The sequence below is a fragment of the Pelophylax lessonae genome (genome assembly GCF_965119305.1).
Source record: "Pelophylax lessonae genome assembly, chromosome: 7".
NCBI lineage: Eukaryota > Metazoa > Chordata > Amphibia > Anura > Ranidae > Pelophylax > Pelophylax lessonae.
Window position 1 is genome coordinate 268995513 of NC_138774.1, and position 19275 is coordinate 269014787.

At 45.0% G+C, this 19275-nt stretch overlaps 2 protein-coding genes across 2 annotated transcripts in view; both read left to right on the forward strand.

The window, feature by feature from the left end:
• The first annotated feature begins 1007 nt into the window (after positions 1-1007).
• Positions 1008-19275, forward strand: part of DPM2 (dolichyl-phosphate mannosyltransferase subunit 2, regulatory) — a 235994-nt gene continuing 217726 nt past the window's right edge. Inside the window, exon 1 of the mRNA XM_082262790.1 lies at positions 1008-1011. Within this exon, the coding sequence (XP_082118916.1) occupies positions 1009-1011 (3 nt within the window). The 5' untranslated portion in view covers position 1008. The remainder of the gene's footprint in view (positions 1012-19275) is intronic.
• The window catches only part of EEIG1 (estrogen-induced osteoclastogenesis regulator 1), a 98143-nt gene continuing 84727 nt past the window's right edge, over positions 5860-19275 (forward strand). The window contains exon 1 of the mRNA XM_082264712.1: positions 5860-6329. Within this exon, the coding sequence (XP_082120838.1) occupies positions 6184-6329 (146 nt within the window). The 5' untranslated portion in view covers positions 5860-6183. The remainder of the gene's footprint in view (positions 6330-19275) is intronic.

Below are 19275 nucleotides of genomic sequence, written 5' to 3' on the forward strand. Positions count from 1 at the left end.
GCAAGTTCGCACAGAATCGGATTGCACTAGTGTGAACCACCATGCGATCCGATTCTGCTGCGGATAAAAAAAAAGCCTCATGTGCGAGTGCAATTGTGGTGCGAATTCAGCCATACAAACTGTATGGCTGAAATTTGCACAGCACATGAGATCGCATGTAATTTAGGAGCAGTAATTTAGTGCGATCTCCAAGATCGCACTAATGTGAACTGGGGCTTTCTCACGAGTGGTGTGCCCGGCGGACTCCATTTTGCTCAGTGGGGATTGATCCACTGATCCCCCCCCCACTGAGCAGGCGTATGACAGCTCCGTCTCCGCTTACTTTGCATAGACAGATCTATCAGATCCCCGCTCTCCTCTATAGGAGATTGAATGAAAATGTACCGCCTGTCCATTTTCATCCGATCCGATCCTCCAGACGGATGGAAAATAGGGTCTCCATCCATCTGGATTTCACGGACAGGATCAGAGAGCAGTGGGTGTGAGCGGAGATGTCACCACTGATACCCACCGCTCCATAGGGCTACATGGAGCATCCGATCAGGTCCACCTGAAAAACTGACAAGCGGACGGGATTGGAAAGCCCGTGTGAAAGGGACCTTAAATTTGCCTACATTTTTGGTCTCAGGAGATAATAAAAGAAGACAAATAAAATAAAATTGTGTAAGTTAAAGTGAGTAAAGTGTAAATGTTCACTGTCCCCTTTTCTGTGGTAGAAAGTGAGTGACCATAAAGTAAAAAAAATGTTAACTTGCACTAAATGCTCAAAACATTATATAATTCAAGGATAAGATCACCTTTGGGAACACCACATGTTCCCAATGCTCCCCCCCCCCTTTCTGCAGCACAGGGAGAAGTTCCCCATACTAGCTGTCACTGTTTGAAAACGGCGTGGCTCCGCCCACACAGCCGTGTCATTCATACACACAGCTCTGTGTGTCTGAACTACAGGCCCTGTCATCCTTAGCGGTGGTTGGCTTGTAGTTCACAATGAACTACGACGGCGCTATGGTAGTTCATTGAGTCTTCCTGCCAGGGAGTATCGGCTTCCCCATATGGGATGTACGGGCACACAGATAATCTGACAGTGTGCAGGAGATCTGCATGGCATCAGCAATCTGCTGAACGCTGGTGCAGTGCTTTACAGGCTCCTTCTACAAAAAAACAATAAATTTTACATTTTTTTTTTTTTAGCTGCAAAAAAATATGCATCTATCTATCTATCTATCTATCTATCTATCTATCTATCTATCTATCTATCTATCTATCTATCTATCTATCTATCTATCTATCTATCTATCTATCTATCTATCTATCTATCTATCTATCTATCTATCTATCTATCTATCTATCTATCTATCTATCTATCTATCTATCTATCTATCTATCTATCTATCTATCTATCTATCTATCTATCTATCTATCTATCTACTGTATATATATTTTTTTAAGTGAACTTATTTTTTAAATGCAAACCAACAGCAGCACTCACCAATATTAAAACATCCCAAGAACTACTAAAAAATGTGTTTAGCAGCCCATAAAGTAGATCTGAATTCTAACTGGATGCTATTTAGTTTGTTTAATGCGGTAGTAAACTGCAGGTTTAAAAAAAAAAAAAAAAACCCTGAACAAAGCCCTCCAGCGGTGTGCTGTCACCACTGACAGGGCTTCTTTCCGCGTTCACAGGCTCTGACTGTATGAGTGGCTGTTGCTGTGATGACGTCACTCCCGTGAATATGCGCAGGAGCCCTCAGCTACGGCACGGAGCTCTAAAGGTCCGGCATACATCACGGGGGCATCCAGTGTAAATATCTCCCAAACACCGCAAGTTTAGGAGTTATTTTCTATACCTACAGGTAAGCCTCATTATAGGCTTACCTGTAGGTACAAGATTAAAAAAAAGTGAGTTTACTACCACTTTAAGTACTGCGAATTATACACAATCGCCATATTTGACTGTTTTTATGTTCCCTTATAACTTGGATATACCTGTGTAGCAGCTCAGTGCTGCTGATCTCTTGCAGTCTCTTTGCAGTCACACCCACACCAGTAGCAGCTGCATGTCACTGGTTCCAGACTGGCTTCCTGATGGTGGCTATAGAACATGTCTGCAATTGTGAGTTGGCATAGCCACTGATAGTCTCTACAAAGCAGCTTATATGACAGGATGACAACGCAGGAAGGAAATTTTGAGATGGCACACAGCGTTGTCACCCCATTAAAAATGGTGCCTTCATGGCAGAATCACCCCAGGTATTATTTTGATGAAAAATGTAGACTTAAAAATATTGAACTGACTTTTGAAATGACGTTACGTTGAAGTCTATATGTGATGTTAATGATTGGGTTAAGCTGGCAGTACAATTTTTAGATTTTTTTTTTTTCCTCAGTCTGCAGCCTGAGCAAAAAAAAGCTAACCGATTCTTCCATCCACACTATGCAGCATTGATAGACAGTGGTCAGAATACTTGAACAACAGCTGCATCTGATTGGATGCTTCTGCTGTTTGACTGAAAATTTTCCATCCAGCTTCTTTGATCTTTCATTTAAAGGATGACGGATGGGATGGTGGTGACAGGGCCACCTACAAAGCAAATGTGCGGTCAGTTCGTCAGAAGGCAGACAACATTCACATAGTGGATGGCCAGCTTTACATCTGACATAAGCCCGCCATACTTTCTAATTTTCAGGTTGTTTTAACAACTGTCAACAAACATAGGACCTGTAAAAACGATTGAACAGATCAAGGTAACCTACCCCCAAATTTGCCTGAAAATTGCTGTGTGTATGGCTGGCAGTCAGAGGTCTTGCTGCTAACAAAGACTTAGACCCACTGTGATGTCCTCCCCATTTGGCCAATAAATAAATGCTATGCATGAACAGTAAAAACTTCCTCCTCTTCTATTTGTAAACTTGGCCAATAAATAAATGCCATGCATTAACAGTAAGAGTCAGTTCACACTAATCCGACTCAAAGTCGCCTCGACTTCGGGCCACTAATGAAGTCGCCCGTGCAGCGCGACTTCAGCGCAGCTTGCAACTACTTCTCATAATAGAAGTCAATGCAGGTCGCTCCAACTTCGCCAAAAAATAGTGCAGGAAACTTTTTCTAAGTCGGAGCGACTTGAGTCGCTCTGATTAGAACGGTTCCATTGCACAGCATTGGAAGCTACTTGTCAGGCGACCAAGTCGCCTGACAAGTCGGATTAGTGTGAACCGGCTCTAAAAACCTCCTCCTCTTCTATTTGTGAACTTGGCCAATAAATTAAATGCTATGCATGAACAGTAAAAACCTCCTCCTGCATGAACAGTAAAAACCTCCTCCTCTTCTATTTGTAATTTTTGCTAATGTCATGCATGAACAGTAAAAACCACCTTCTCTTCTATTTGTATTTTTTGCTAATAAATGCCATGCATGAATAGTAAAAACCTCCATCTCTTCTATTTGTAAATTTGGCCAATAAATGCCATGTATGAACAGGAAAAACCTCCTCTTCTATTTTTTTAAACTTGGCCAAAAAATAAATGCCATGCATGAACAATTAAAACCTCCTCCTCTTCTATTTGTAAATTTGGCAACATATAAATAACATGCATGAACAGTGAAAACCTCCTCTGCTTCTATTTTAAATTTTTGCTAATAAATGCCATGCATGAACAGTAAAAACCTCCTCCTGTATTTGCAATTTTTGCCTATAAATGCCATGCATGAACAGTAAAAACCTCCTCCTCTTCTATTTTTTAAACTTGGCCAATAAATAAATGCCATGCATGAACAGTAAAAACCTCCTTCTCTTCTATTTTTTTAAACTTGGCCAATAAATAAATGCCATGCATGAACAGTAAAAACCTCCTCCTCTTTTATTTGTAATTTTTGCTAATAAATGTCATGCATGAACAGTAAAATCCCCCCTCCTCTTCTATTTGTAAACTTGGCCAATAAATAAATGCCATGCATGAACAGTAAGAGCCGGTTCACACTACTCCGAATTGTCAGGCGACTTGGTCCCCTGACAAGTAGCGCTCCACGCTGTGCAATGGGAACCGTTCTAATCAGAGCAACTCAAGTCGCTCCGACTTAGAAAAAGGTTCCTGCACTACTTTTTGGCGAAGTCGGGGCGACTTGCATTGACTTCTATTATAAGAAGTCGTTTGCAAGCCGCGATGAAGTCGTGTTGCACGGGCGACTTCAAAGTCGGGGCGACTTTTAGAGTCGCCGCGGTGTGAACTGACTCTTACAACCCTCCTCTTCTATTTTTTAAACTTGGCCAATAAATAAATGCCATGCATGAACAGTAAAAACCTCTTCATCTTCTATTTGTAAATTTGCATGCATGAACAGTAAAAACCTTCTCCTCTTCTATTTGTAATTTTTGCTAATAAATTCCATGCATGAACAGTAAAATCCCCCCCTCTTCTATTTGTAAACTTGGCCAATAAATAAATTCCATGCATGAACAGTAAAAACCTCCTCCTCTTCTATTTGTAAACTTGACCAATAAATAAATTCCATGCATGAACAAAATCCCCCTCCTCTTCTATTTGTAAACTTGACCAATAAATAAATGCCATGCATGAACAGTAAAAACCTCCTCCTCTTCTATTTGTAAACTTGGCCAATAAATAAATTCCATGCATGAACAAAATCCCCCTCCTCTTCTATTTGTAAACTTGACCAATAAATAAATGCCATGCATGAACAGTAAAAACCTCCTCCTCTTCTATTTGTAAACTTGACCAATAAATAAATTCCATGCATGAACAGTAAACACCTCCTCTTCTATTTGTAAAATAATAATGAGGATTTAATGAGGATCTCTTGGTATTGCCCCCTCGGGGGAATATAAACGCCACCTGATCCTCGCCCTGATTTTTTTTTTTCTTGTGAATTAAAGCTTATCCCTTTATACAGCCACCCATAGACATTGATGTGCCTGTGTCAGTCCTAAATAAAAGTCCCCATTATGGGGAACATTGTAAAGATAATTGAGGTTTTGCAGATACAGAGCTGGGTGCTGATTTTGGCTGTAGCTGGACTCGGCTCTGTACAGTGCACAGCGTCAGATGGATGTCAGAATAGGACTAATGCTTTCTCTTCCAGCAAATTGTTTTTCTTTCCCCAGCTCTTTCTCAGACAGTGATGTGTTTGTTTTGTTGCAGTGCTGGTGATGATCAGGGCGATGATGTGCCTATGAGAAGAGTGCTGGATACAGAGAGAGAAGAGTCGCTCCTCTCCTCCCCCTCCACCTCCCACAGAGCCGGTAGAGGAGGAGTCTTTAGCAGCCCAGTGCTGAGTTCAGATTCCTGCAATTCACTGGCTGAAACCTCCACAGCCTGAGGAGGAAGAAGCAGCAGAGCCGCTCTCCCAGCCTGAACGAGATCACAAGTCCTATCGGAGGTAAGAAAGCCACATACAGACTTTGTACCCTCAGGAGATCCCTATCCCTCCAAGAGAGGGACAACCCAGAAGAGAGAGAACCTTCAGGAGATACCTATCCCTCCAAGAGGGACAACCCAGAAGAGCCTTCAGGAGATACCTATCCCTCCAAGAGAGGGACAACACGGGAGAGCCTTCAGGAGATACCTATCCCTCCAAGAGAGGGACAACCCGGGAGAGCCTTCAGGAGATCCCTATCCCTCCAAGAGAGGGGACAACCCAGAAGAGAGGGAGAGCCTTCAGGAGATACCTATCCCTCCAATAGAGGGACAACCGAGAAGAGAGCCTTCAGGAGATACCTATCCCTCCAATAGAGGGCAACCGAGAAGAGAGCCTTCAGGAGATACCTATCCCTCCAAGAGAGGGACAACCGAGAAGAGAGCCTTCAGGAGATCCCTATCCATCCAAAAGAGGGGACAACCCAGAAGAGAGAGAGAGCCAGGGACCCGTCCTCTGCTGGTTTGGAGCTTGCGGGTCTTCTCCTCCTACCCCTGGAGATGCTCCAAAGACTATTCCTCTCTTTGGTAAATTCTTGGGGCATCCATTCCCAAAGGAGGGCCGGACACCCCAATCGCAGGTACATAGAAGTTGACGGGCGATAAAACCACTTGGAAGGTTGAGTTTTCTTCGAAAGAAGAGAGAGAATTCCTTCCTTCCCTCCTCCTCTGTAATCCTTAACATCCCATCTGCTTTCTGTTATCCCAAAAAACGCTTGGAGAAATTCCTGCCTTGTGGGATCACTCATGGCTTTCTTGACCAAGAAAAAGAAGTTTAAGTTCCAGACCACCTTTACCCTGGAGGAGCTGACAGCCGTCCCCTTTGTGAACGGGGTTCTGTTTTGTAAAGTCAGGCTGCTGGATGGAGGAGATTTTGTCAGCCAGTCTAGCAGGTAAGCGAGAGAATATGGAATGTATTGTAAAGCCTGTCTGTGAAACACTGGAGCGCTGCATAAATATGCCGCAAAAGCAGGACTGTTTCCCATAGCAACCAGTCTTCTTCTGTATTGCATTTAAAAGGCAAATGTGGTTGCCATGGCCAACCGCTCTGCATTTGCTGTCATTTTCTCGGTTACTGTTTTCTAGTCAGTGCCTTGGCAGCTCTGTCTGAATAGCTGGCCTGTTTGCTCACAGCACAATGCGAATAGTATCAATCGGGCCTTTTGTTGTGTACATATTTAGCATTTTTATTGCTCTATTTTCCATTGTAAGCTAAAAATAAATAGAGGCTTGGCAAACTAATTGAAGTGCAATTTAGGAGTGAACACGCTGTGCAGACTTTAATAACGTACCTGACAGCTCAGGGTCTCGTTGGCTTGATAATGTTTGTGCTCTGTGGGAGCCAACACTGTCATTTCAGTCTGAAGTTTGGGAAGATTTGTACCTTTTGCATGGGCGCCCACATGAGGGGGCAGGGGGGGGGGGGCAATTGCCCCCCCCCCCCCCGGAATCTCAACTTCCCCTTTTTAAAGTGGTTGTTAAGCCACTTTATACTATCCTGTCTGGTCTGTTTAATAATCCTGTGGGCCGTGCCCCTGTGTCTGTGTTTTAAAAAAATAAGCTGTTCTTTACCAGTTTTCAGAGCGCCGATCACCGCTCACGTGACCCACCAGCTCTCTCCTCTCCCTGTCTAAAGCGAGCGGGGCCGAGGATTCCCCGCTGGCGTCAGTCGGAAGGGGGGGAGGAGGAGAAAGGCGGCGGGTCACGTGAGCGGCGATCAGCGCTAGAGAGGCTTAATTTTCCCCTTTAAAAATAAATACTTGCGAGTCGCGGCTTGTGCAGTGACTGACTTCAGTAGCCCCGTGGACCACCGCCCTCAGCCCCATATCATTCCAGGAGCCTGGGGCAAAACCCAAAACAGAGAGGGTAAGCTCAGGTTTCTAAAACCTTTGAGCTTTACGTGATAATGACTAAGCCCCTCCCCTTCTTGACATTGTTGAAAAGAGGCGGAGCATGGCTGACCTTAAAATGATGCCCCCCCCCCCCCCCCCCCCCGGAGAAAGGTCTGTGGGCGCCCATGACCTTTTGAGAAGTGTAACTGTGGACAGAAGATAATGGTTACCTGAAATAGACCTTAACAATTGGAATGGAAAATCGCAATACGTGCGTCCACAATGCAACCTTTGCAGACACCTCTTACCTGACTAATTTATTTGGGGGGAGGAAAAAATTAATCTTCCTGGATGATTAATGTTTTACCAAAACTCATGCAACCTTTGCAGACACCCCTTACCGGACCAATTTATTTGGGGGGAGGAGGAGGAAAAAATTAATCTTCCTGGATGATTAATGTTTTACCAGAACTCATAAACATGCCGTGTTTGGCCTAAGTAGGAGGAAAGACTAGATTGCTCTGCAGAAAAATCTTTCAGCAGTCAGTCTATCTTCCGAATGCCATTTCATGCCTACAAAGGATTTGGCACTATAAAACCAGTATATGACATTAGAAGGCAGGTGGGTTTACAGCAGGGATCCTCAAACTACGGCCCTACAGCTGTTGTGGAACTACACATCCCATGAGGCATTGTAAAACTCTGACATTCACAGACATGACTAGGCATGATGGGAATTGTAGTTCCTGAACAACTGGAGGGCCATAGTTTGAAGACCTCCTGTGTACAGGAACATTCTGCCCACCATAACAATCTGATCATCCATAAACATACATGCTCGCATTGGGCAGGTCTGAATGTTTATGTTGTGAAGGCACTAGGTTACCTTGGGGTAAAATCATTCATTATTTCAGCATGAACTATCTCCATCTCCCCCTCATTACCGAGATGTGTTGGCCAGGAGCAAATGGCACTTCCCACAGGCATGACGTTGTGGCCCGATCCGGCTACATCGCCTAGTTTTGTGGGTAGCTGAAGAAAATCATTGTAGAGCTCTGTGGTTTTCTTAACTCCCATCTGTCACACTATGGACAACTTGATGTCTTAACCCATACCTCCAGAATACTAAGTGGCCTCACTTCACCCAGGCACACGCGCCTGAATACACATACATCAATGCGTCCTAATTATCTTGCTGCTTTGATAAGCCAGTAAGCATCCAAAGTATGTCTATTGCCCGAAACGCATTAGTGATCCTGCCAGCTCAAGCATCTTCACTGACAGGCAGTACAGGTTTGGGGAGCAGCAATTACAGGGAATGGAAATCTCCAGGAAGTTTAAATCTCGGTAAGGGCTCATTCACCCTTCTAGAAACACATGTCAAACACATGTTTTGAGGCATGTTGACATACAATGTAAAGCACTTTGTAATGAATTATTAAAAGTGCACGTCGGTACCGACTTTCTTGGGTTTTCATTTGTTTGAATGGAAAACATCTGGGTCTAAAAACAGAAAAGTGTGAATGCGGCCTTGAGAAGCATTAATGTTTTGATGTCAGACCTAATAAATAACTTAATACACAAAGAAAGCTGCGCTTGTTCAGTCCGAACAAACAGACCTATCAAGGTAAAAAATAATCCGTTTTGCAGTGCTAAAATCAAAGGTGTCAGTCCAAAACAGTCCATCTATGAGGTCCAGCTGATTGGGCCAAAAAAGCGCCACCACCACCACCACCAAATGTCGCCAACCACACTGCCTCTTACCGTCCGGCTGGCAACAATCGAGCATTATATCCAAGCGCACGCTCATCCAGGTCTCCGCAGCACCAACCGACACTCATGTGGACCAGGTGGATAAATCCAAATAGGTTGCCAAAAGAGGATAATCAAAGAAAGGCCCCAAGGATAAAAGAAAGGCTTATAGTGCAGTATATTAATTCCAAGATGAAATGTATTATAAGTAGGGTTGAGCGGACACCTAGATGTCCGTGTTCGACGGGTTCGGCCGAACTTTAAAAAAAAGTCCGGGTCCGTGTCCCGGACTTTTACCGAACTTTTCCCGGACACCGAACCCCATTGAAGTCAATGGGGACCCGAACTTTAAGGCACTAAAATGGCTCTAAAACACCAAAGGAAAGGGCTAGAGTGCTGCAAATGGCAGCAAAACGTAATTAAGAGCATGGCAAGTGCTCTGCAAACAAATGTGGATAGGGAAATAACTTAAAACAACAAAAAAAAACAGAAAAATAAAACTATGTTCTTCTTCATCTCTGAAGGACGAGGCCCATATGGAGTAGGAGGGAGGTTGAGGTGGTGGTGGATGTGGCGGTGACATAGGCGTGCGCACAGGGTGTGCTGGGTGTGCCTGGGCACACCCTAATCACCTAGGGCACATAGCATTGCCAGTGAGGAGATGGGAAAGATCTCCCTGGGACCTGCTCTGCTCTATTTCTCCTTGCCTACAGGTACATGGCCCCGATACATTACTCTCCCTGCTGGCAAACACATGCATGTGTATTTCAACTTTGGGGTGCACACCTTAATGCAATAGGCTGCGCACACCTATGGGCGGTGTAGGTGGAAGCGGCGGTGGAGGAGGACCAGGGCCGGATTAACAGCATCATGGGCTTGGTGCTGAGGATTTTGAAGGGCCTTAGGGCCGTGCCTTGCCATGCACCCAGAGGAGGAAGGGTGCAGCCATGCATGCCTAATTCAACATGGGATGCTGTCTCTGAAGCCCATAAACACATCCATGCATCGCCAACTGTCCCTCCTTGTCCGGCCTTCACGCTGTGTGGGGAGGTTCTGAGGGTGCTGCCTGGGGAAGCGAGCATAGAAGCCAGACTTCTGTGTTTACAAGTGACAGAAGAGCGGTAACAGTGAATATGGCCAACCCGGGGCCTATATAAAAGGTAGGGGCCTGGAGCTGCAGCTCCAATAGCCCCTACATTAATCTGGCCCTGAGGAGGAGGACGAGGTAGCCAACACTGCTTCTTTTCACAAATTTTAAATGAGGGTACACCCCAAAAGAGTGAGAAAGAGCAAAAATGGAACAATGGGTGGGTAAGGTCGGTATCCATTGCTATTCTGCATAAGGTACGGAAAAGTCCCGTGGGATCCATGCCTGGTTCATTTTAATGAACGTGAGCTTGTCCACATTGTCTCTGGACAGGCGGCTGCGCTTGTCTGTTATAACGCCCCCAGCCGTGCTAAATACCCGTTCAGATAATACACTGGCTGCAGGGCACGCCAGCACCTCCAAGGCGTAAAGGGCAAGCTCAGGCCATGTGCCCAATTTGGAGACCCAGAAGTTGAAGGGGGCAGACCCGTCATTCACTACATGTAGGCGTGTGCACACATACTGCTCCACCATGTTGGTAAAATGCTGCCTCCTGCTAAGACGTTCCATCTGAGCTGCTGGTGCTGCTGTTTGTTGTGGCGTGCTGACAAAGCTTTTCCACATTTCGGCCATGCTAACCCTGCCTTCTGAGGTGCTGGCGGTGCCCTGGTTGCGTTGGCGACCTCCTCCTCCTCCTCCTCTGCCTTGTGCTTCCACTGTGGCCCCGCTGTCAGATGGGAATGCCAGCAGCATGGCGTCTACCAGCGTGCGCTTGTACTCGCGCATCTTGCGATCGCGCTCCAGTGAGTGAATTAAGGACGGTACGTTGTCCTTGTAACGGGGATCCAGCAGCGTGGCCACCCAGTAATCAGCACAAGTTAGAATGTGGGCAACTCGGCGGTCGTTGTGGAGACACTGCAGCATGTAATCGCTCATGTGTGCCAGGCTGCCCAGAGGCAACGAAAGGCTGTCCTCTGTGGGAGGTGTATGGTCCGTGTCCTCTGTATCCCCCCAGCCACGCACCAGTGATGGCCATGAGCTGGCCTGGGTGCCACCCTGCTGTGAACATGGTTCCATCTCCTCCTCCAGCTCCTCCTCCTCCTCATCCTCCTCATCCTCCAGAACTGTGCCCCTGCTGGACAATTGCGTCCCTGGCGTTTGCGTGTGCAGGAACCCACCCTCGGAGCCCCTTGCGAATGACTGCCCTGAAAGCCTTGGAAATGTTACCTCTTCATCCTCCTCCTCCTCCTCATCCTGTGCCACATCCTCTTCCATCATCGCCCGAATTGTTTTTTCAAGGAGGCATAGAAGTGGGATAGTTAAGCTGAGAACGGCGTCATTGCCACTGGCCATGTTGGTGGAGTACTCAAAACAGCGCAACAAGGCACACAGGTCTCGCATGGAGGCCCAGTTAAATTAAATAGCGGAATAGAAAATATGATCCAAAAAAAGTGTATGTATATCACACGTACACAACCACACTGGGCCCCAATTACTATTGTTTGTACCCCTAAAAGGCTAGATGAGGAGTAGGGGGAGTATGGAACAGGCAGCACCCTCAAACCTTCAGAAGTATGAGATGAACCCCAACAACTTGGAAAGGTGGATCTCTCTCACACGTACCGACACAGACTATCCCGCAATTCAATTGATCCTCAAAGGTTTTTATTGAATAGCGGAATAGGAAATATGATCAAAAAAAGTGTATGTATCTCGCACGTACACAACCACACTGGGCCCCAATTACTATTGTTTGTACCCCTAAAAGGCTAGATGAGGAGTAGGGGGAGTATGGAACAGGCAGCACCCTCAAACCTTCAGAAGTATGAGATGAACCCCAACAACTTGGAAAGGTGGATCTCTCTCACACGTACCGACACAGACTATCCCGCAATTCAATTGATCCTCAAAGGTTTTTATTGAATAGCGGAATAGGAAATATGATCAAAAAAAGTGTATGTATCTCGCACGTACACAACCACACTAGGCCCCAATTACTATTGTTTGTACCCCTAAAAGGCTAGATGAGGAGTAGGGGGGGTATGGAACAGGCAGCACCCTCAAACCTTCAGAAGTATGAGATGAACCCCAACAACTTGGAAAGGTGGATCTCTCTCACACGTACCGACACAGACTATCCCGCAATTCAATTGATCCTCAAAGGTTTTTATTGAATAGCGGAATAGGAAATATGATCAAAAAAAGTGTATGTATCTCGCACGTACACAACCACACTAGGCCCCAATTACTATTGTTTGTACCCCTAAAAGGCTAGATGAGGAGTAGGGGGGGTATGGAACAGGCAGCACCCTCAAACCTTCAGAAGTATGAGATGAACCCCAACAACTTGGAAAGGTGGATCTCTCTCACACGTACCGACACAGACTATCCCGCAATTCAATTGATCCTCAAAGGTTTTTATTGAATAGCGGAATAGGAAATATGATCAAAAAAAGTGTATGTATCTCGCACGTACACAACCACACTAGGCCCCAATTACTATTGTTTGTACCCCTAAAAGGCTAGATGAGGAGTAGGGGGGGTATGGAACAGGCAGCACCCTCAAACCTTCAGAAGTATGAGATGAACCCCAACAACTTGGAAAGGTGGATCTCTCTCACACGTACCGACACAGACTATCCCGCAATTCAATTGATCCTCAAAGGTTTTTATTGAATAGCGGAATAGGAAATATGATCAAAAAAAGTGTATGTATCTCGCACGTACACAACCACACTAGGCCCCAATTACTATTGTTTGTACCCCTAAAAGGCTAGATGAGGAGTAGGGGGGGTATGGAACAGGCAGCACCCTCAAACCTTCAGAAGTATGAGATGAACCCCAACAACTTGGAAAGGTGGATCTCTCTCACACGTACCGACACAGACTATCCCGCAATTCAATTGATCCTCAAAGGTTTTTATTGAATAGCGGAATAGGAAATATGATCAAAAAAAGTGTATGTATCTCGCACGTACACAACCACACTAGGCCCCAATTACTATTGTTTGTACCCCTAAAAGGCTAGATGAGGAGTAGGGGGGGTATGGAACAGGCAGCACCCTCAAACCTTCAGAAGTATGAGATGAACCCCAACAACTTGGAAAGGTGGATCTCTCTCACACGTACCGACACAGACTATCCCGCAATTCAATTGATCCTCAAAGGTTTTTATTGAATAGCGGAATAGGAAATATGATCAAAAAAAGTGTATGTATCTCGCACGTACACAACCACACTAGGCCCCAATTACTATTGTTTGTACCCCTAAAAGGCTAGATGAGGAGTAGGGGGGGTATGGAACAGGCAGCACCCTCAAACCTTCAGAAGTATGAGATGAACCCCAACAACTTGGAAAGGTGGATCTCTCTCACACGTACCAACACAGACTATCCCCCAATTTAACTGATCCCCAAAGGTTTTTGATTAAATAGCGGAATAGAAAATATGATCCCAAAAAAGTGTATGTATATCACACGTACACAACCACACTAGGCCCCAATTACTATTGTTTGTACCCCTAAAAGGCTAGGAGTAGGGGGAGTATGGAACAGGCAGCACCCTCAAACCTTCAGAAGTATGAGATGAACCCCAACAACTTGGAAAGGTGGATCTCTCTCACACGTACCAACACAGACTATCCCCCAATTTAACTGATCCCCAAAGGTTTTTGATTAAATAGCGGAATAGAAAATATGATCCCAAAAAAGTGTATGTATATCACACGTACACAACCACACTAGGCCCCAATTACTATTGTTTGTACCCCTAAAAGGCTAGGAGTAGGGGGAGTATGGAACAGGCAGCACCCTCAAACCTTCAGAAGTATGAGATGAACCCCAACAACTTGGAAAGGTGGATCTCTCTCACACGTACCAACACAGACTATCCCCCAATTTAACTGATCCCCAAAGGTTTTTGATTAAATAGCGGAATAGAAAATATGATCCCAAAAAAGTGTATGTATATCACACGTACACAACCACACTAGGCCCCAATTACTATTGTTTGTACCCCTAAAAGGCTAGGAGTAGGGGGAGTATGGAACAGGCAGCACCCTCAAACCTTCAGAAGTATGAGATGAACCCCAACAACTTGGAAAGGTGGATCTCTCTCACACGTACCAACACAGACTATCCCCCAATTTAACTGATCCCCAAAGGTTTTTGATTAAATAGCGGAATAGAAAATATGATCCCAAAAAAGTGTATGTATATCACACGTACACAACCACACTAGGCCCCAATTACTATTGTTTGTACCCCTAAAAGGCTAGGAGTAGGGGGAGTATGGAACAGGCAGCACCCTCAAACCTTCAGAAGTATGAGATGAACCCCAACAACTTGGAAAGGTGGATCTCTCTCACACGTACCAACACAGACTATCCCCCAATTTAACTGATCCCCAAAGGTTTTTGATTAAATAGCGGAATAGAAAATATGATCCCAAAAAAGTGTATGTATATCACACGTACACAACCACACTAGGCCCCAATTACTATTGTTTGTACCCCTAAAAGGCTAGGAGTAGGGGGAGTATGGAACAGGCAGCACCCTCAAACCTTCAGAAGTATGAGATGAACCCCAACAACTTGGAAAGGTGGATCTCTCTCACACGTACCAACACAGACTATCCCCCAATTTAACTGATCCCCAAAGGTTTTTGATTAAATAGCGGAATAGAAAATATGATCCCAAAAAAGTGTATGTATATCACACGTACACAACCACACTAGGCCCCAATTACTATTGTTTGTACCCCTAAAAGGCTAGGAGTAGGGGGAGTATGGAACAGGCAGCACCCTCAAACCTTCAGAAGTATGAGATGAACCTCAACAACTTGGAAAGGTGGATCTCTCTCACACGTACCAACACAGACTATCCCCCAATTTAACTGATCCCCAAAGGTTTTTGATTAAATAGCGGAATAGAAAATATGATCCCAAAAAAGTGTATGTATATCACACGTACACAACCACACTAGGCCCCAATTACTATTGTTTGTACCCCTAAAAGGCTAGGAGTAGGGGGAGTATGGAACAGGCAGCACCCTCAAACCTTCAGAAGTATGAGATGAACCTCAACAACTTGGAAAGGTGGATCTCTCTCACACGTACCAACACAGACTATCCCCCAATTTAACTGATCCCCAAAGGTTTTTGATTAAATAGCGGAATAGAAAATATGATCCCAAAAAAGTGTATGTATATCACACGTACACAACCACACTAGGCCCCAATTACTATTGTTTGTACCCCTAAAAGGCTAGGAGTAGGGGGAGTATGGAACAGGCAGCACCCTCAAACCTTCAGAAGTATGAGATGAACCCCAACAACTTGGAAAGGTGGATCTCTCTCACACGTACCAACACAGACTATCCCCCAATTTAACTGATCCCCAAAGGTTTTTGATTAAATAGCGGAATAGAAAATATGATCCCAAAAAAGTGTATGTATATCACACGTACACAACCACACTAGGCCCCAATTACTATTGTTTGTACCCCTAAAAGGCTAGGAGTAGGGGGAGTATGGAACAGGCAGCACCCTCAAACCTTCAGAAGTATGAGATGAACCCCAACAACTTGGAAAGGTGGATCTCTCTCACACGTACCAACACAGACTATCCCCCAATTTAACTGATCCCCAAAGGTTTTTGATTAAATAGCGGAATAGAAAATATGATCCCAAAAAAGTGTATGTATATCACACGTACACAACCACACTAGGCCCCAATTACTATTGTTTGTACCCCTAAAAGGCTAGGAGTAGGGGGAGTATGGAACAGGCAGCACCCTCAAACCTTCAGAAGTATGAGATGAACCCCAACAACTTGGAAAGGTGGATCTCTCTCACACGTACCAACACAGACTATCCCCCAATTTAACTGATCCCCAAAGGTTTTTGATTAAATAGCGGAATAGAAAATATGATCCCAAAAAAGTGTATGTATATCACACGTACACAACCACACTAGGCCCCAATTACTATTGTTTGTACCCCTAAAAGGCTAGATGAGGAGTAGGGGGAGTATGGAACAGGCAGCACCCTCAAACCTTCAGTATGAGATTGTGTTCACTGTACCCCACAAAGATTGAGTTCACTGCACCCCACAATGATTGTGTTCACTGCACCCCACAAAGATTGTGTTCACTGCACCTCACAAAGATTGTGTTCACTGTACCCCCCAAAGATTGTGTTCACTGCACCCCACAAAGATTCTGTTCACTGTACCCCACAAAGATTGTGTTCACTGCACCCCAAAAAGATTGTGTTCACTGCACCCCAAAAAGGATGTTGTTCACTGCACCCCAAAAAGGATGTTGTTCACTCCACCCCAAAAAGGATGTTGTTCACTGCACCCCACAAAGATTGTGTTCACTGCACCCCAAAAAGATTGTGTTCACTGCACCCCAAAAATGATTTTGTTCACTGCACCCCAAAAAGGATTTTGTTCACTGCACCCCAAAAAGGATGTTGTTCACTCCACCCCAAAAAGATTGTGTTCACTGCACCCCAAAAAGATTGTGTTCACTGCACCCCACAAAGGATTTTGTTCACTGCACCCCAAAAAGATTGTGTTCACTGCACCCCAAAAAGGATGTTGTTCACTGCACCCCAAAAAGGATTTTGTTCACTGCACCCCAAAAAGATTGTGTTCACTGCACCCCACAAAGGATTTTGTTCACTGCACCCCACAAAGATTGTGTTCACTGCACACCAAAAAGGATTGTGTTCACTGCACACCAAAAAGATTTTGTTCACTGCACCCCAAAAAGATTGTGTTCACTGCAGCCCAAAAAGATTGTGTTCACTGCAGCCCAAAAAGATTGTGTTCACTGCAGCCCAAAAAGATTGTGTTCACTGCAGCCCAAAAAGATTGTGTTCACTGCAGCCCAAAAAGATTGTGTTCACTGCAGCTCACACACAGAAAAATGGATGTGGATCACTGACACCTGCCTATCTCCAATCCCACACCACACAGCAATATCGATTGTAGTTTGTAGAACACAGTTTCCCTAAAATTCAGCAGACTCTGTCCCTAACAGGATTGAGAAGAGATCGTAGATCAGGATTGAGTGCAGACCCCACCCCCCACACAGCAATATCGATTGTAGTTTGTAGAAGACACTGACCCTATATAATTCAGCAGACTCTATCCCTAAAATGCCTACAACTCGCCCTGCCTAAACACTCCGACCTGTCCCTCAATTCTATCCGGACACAAATGGTTTTTTCCTGCCTATCTTTCCCTAATCAGCAGCCAGCACGTTGATGTGTGCTCTGTCCCTGAATCTAAGCAGCATAATGACGCCGCTGCGGCTGCCTCGAACTTATAAAGACTTGGTCACATGCTTCAGACGGCCAATCACAGCTACTGAGACATTTGCAGGCATGGCTGGGATGGCTTAAGGCACACCAGTTAAACGATTGTTGATTGGCTGTTGAAAGCCCGCCATGAAAAGAGCGCCAAAGCATGCAAAACCCGGAAATAAAACGACCGAACACGGATTTTTACCCGAACATACAGTAAAGTGTCCGTGTCCGTGTTCGGGTACAAAAAATCCAATTATTCGGTACGAACACGAATAATACAGTCCGTGTTCGCTCAACACTAATTATAAGTAAAGCAAATACACTCACATAATGAGACAGCATCAGCATGTGTGTACAAACGGCTTGCAACCAGAAAGATGGCCGCTGCGTCCTTCAGTGCGATGATGTCACACATCCCAGTACCCGCCCAATGCGGCGTTTCGTCAGCAAATGACGTCAGGGGCGTCACACGCTGATGCTGTCTTATCATTATGTGAGTGTATTTGCTTTAATTATAATAAATTTCATCTTGGAATTAATTGACTATTTTAATTTATCCACCTGGTCCATATGAGTGTCGGTTGGTGCTGAGGAGACCTGGATGAGCCTGTGCTTGGATATATGAATGCTCTAATGTTGTCAGCCGGACGGTAAGAGGCAGTGTGGTTGGTGAAATTTGGTGGTGGTGGCACTTTTTGGACCTCATAGATGGACTGTTTTGGACTGACACACCTTTGATTTTAGCGCTGCGCTTCCCTTTTTAATAATAAATAACTTACTTTCCATTTATGCTGTACATGCTTCTAACAAGTAGCCTCAAATTTTAGATCCTTTTGTAATGATCAGGGAAATCCACTCACTGGAAGACATCCTAATGAACCCCAACGTTTTCCATTTATGATATTCACCACGGCATGAACGACAGTCTGCTGCTGCAGTTCCTAAAGGAAACCTTTCCATAGAGAAACATAGAGGCTGCCAGGATTACTGATGTTATGCTACGTCTTATTCTGCAAATGCTAGTTTCCTGGGCGTCATGTTTACCCTCTTTCTTCAGTACATTACATAGCTACATAGTTAGCGAGGTTGAAAAAAGACAACAGTCCATCCAGTTCAACTTATGATGAGTGTGTGTGTTTTCTGTCAATAGCACATTGTATACCCCTGTATGTTGTGGTCTTTAAGGTGCCCATCTAATAGTTTTTTTGAAATTATCGATGCTCCCTGCTGATACCACTGCTTGTGGAAGAGAATTCCACATCCTTACTGCTCTGACAGTAAAGAAAATTGTGTCCCTTACCCAGGGCTTTTTTTCTCAGAAAATGGGTGCGGGAACCCGAACCCCAACCATGACCCCGAATAGTGGGTGTGGTCAAATTTCACTAACAATGGAAGAGTCCTAAAGAGGTATTAAATACCAGGAACGCATTACCTACAGAGTGCAGTGCTTGGGGGGGGGGGGGGGGTGTTACACATAGAGTGCAGATTTCAGGGTGCTAGGTGCAAAGTTCGGGGGTATGCTACATACATAGTGAAGAGTTCGAAGGTGCGCTGCAAACAGAGTGCAGAATTCAAGAGTTTACTACTCATAATTCAGCCTTCTTCCACAGCTGCTTACCTTTGCATCCCCTAGCCTCATCTGACTTTCATCCCGCTTCAGCTCTGACCTCTACATGCAACCCCCCTCTCCACTGCACCCATCTTCTCCCTCCTTAAAAGCTCCACCATCTTCCACATGTCTTCCTTGTGTTACTGTGTTAAGCTGAAGCACCCAGCTGTCTCTAGTACCTTCCTTCACACTGTAGGTGGCTCTGCCTCTCTCATTGCAGGGGGATCATCTAGTGGGGGTGTCG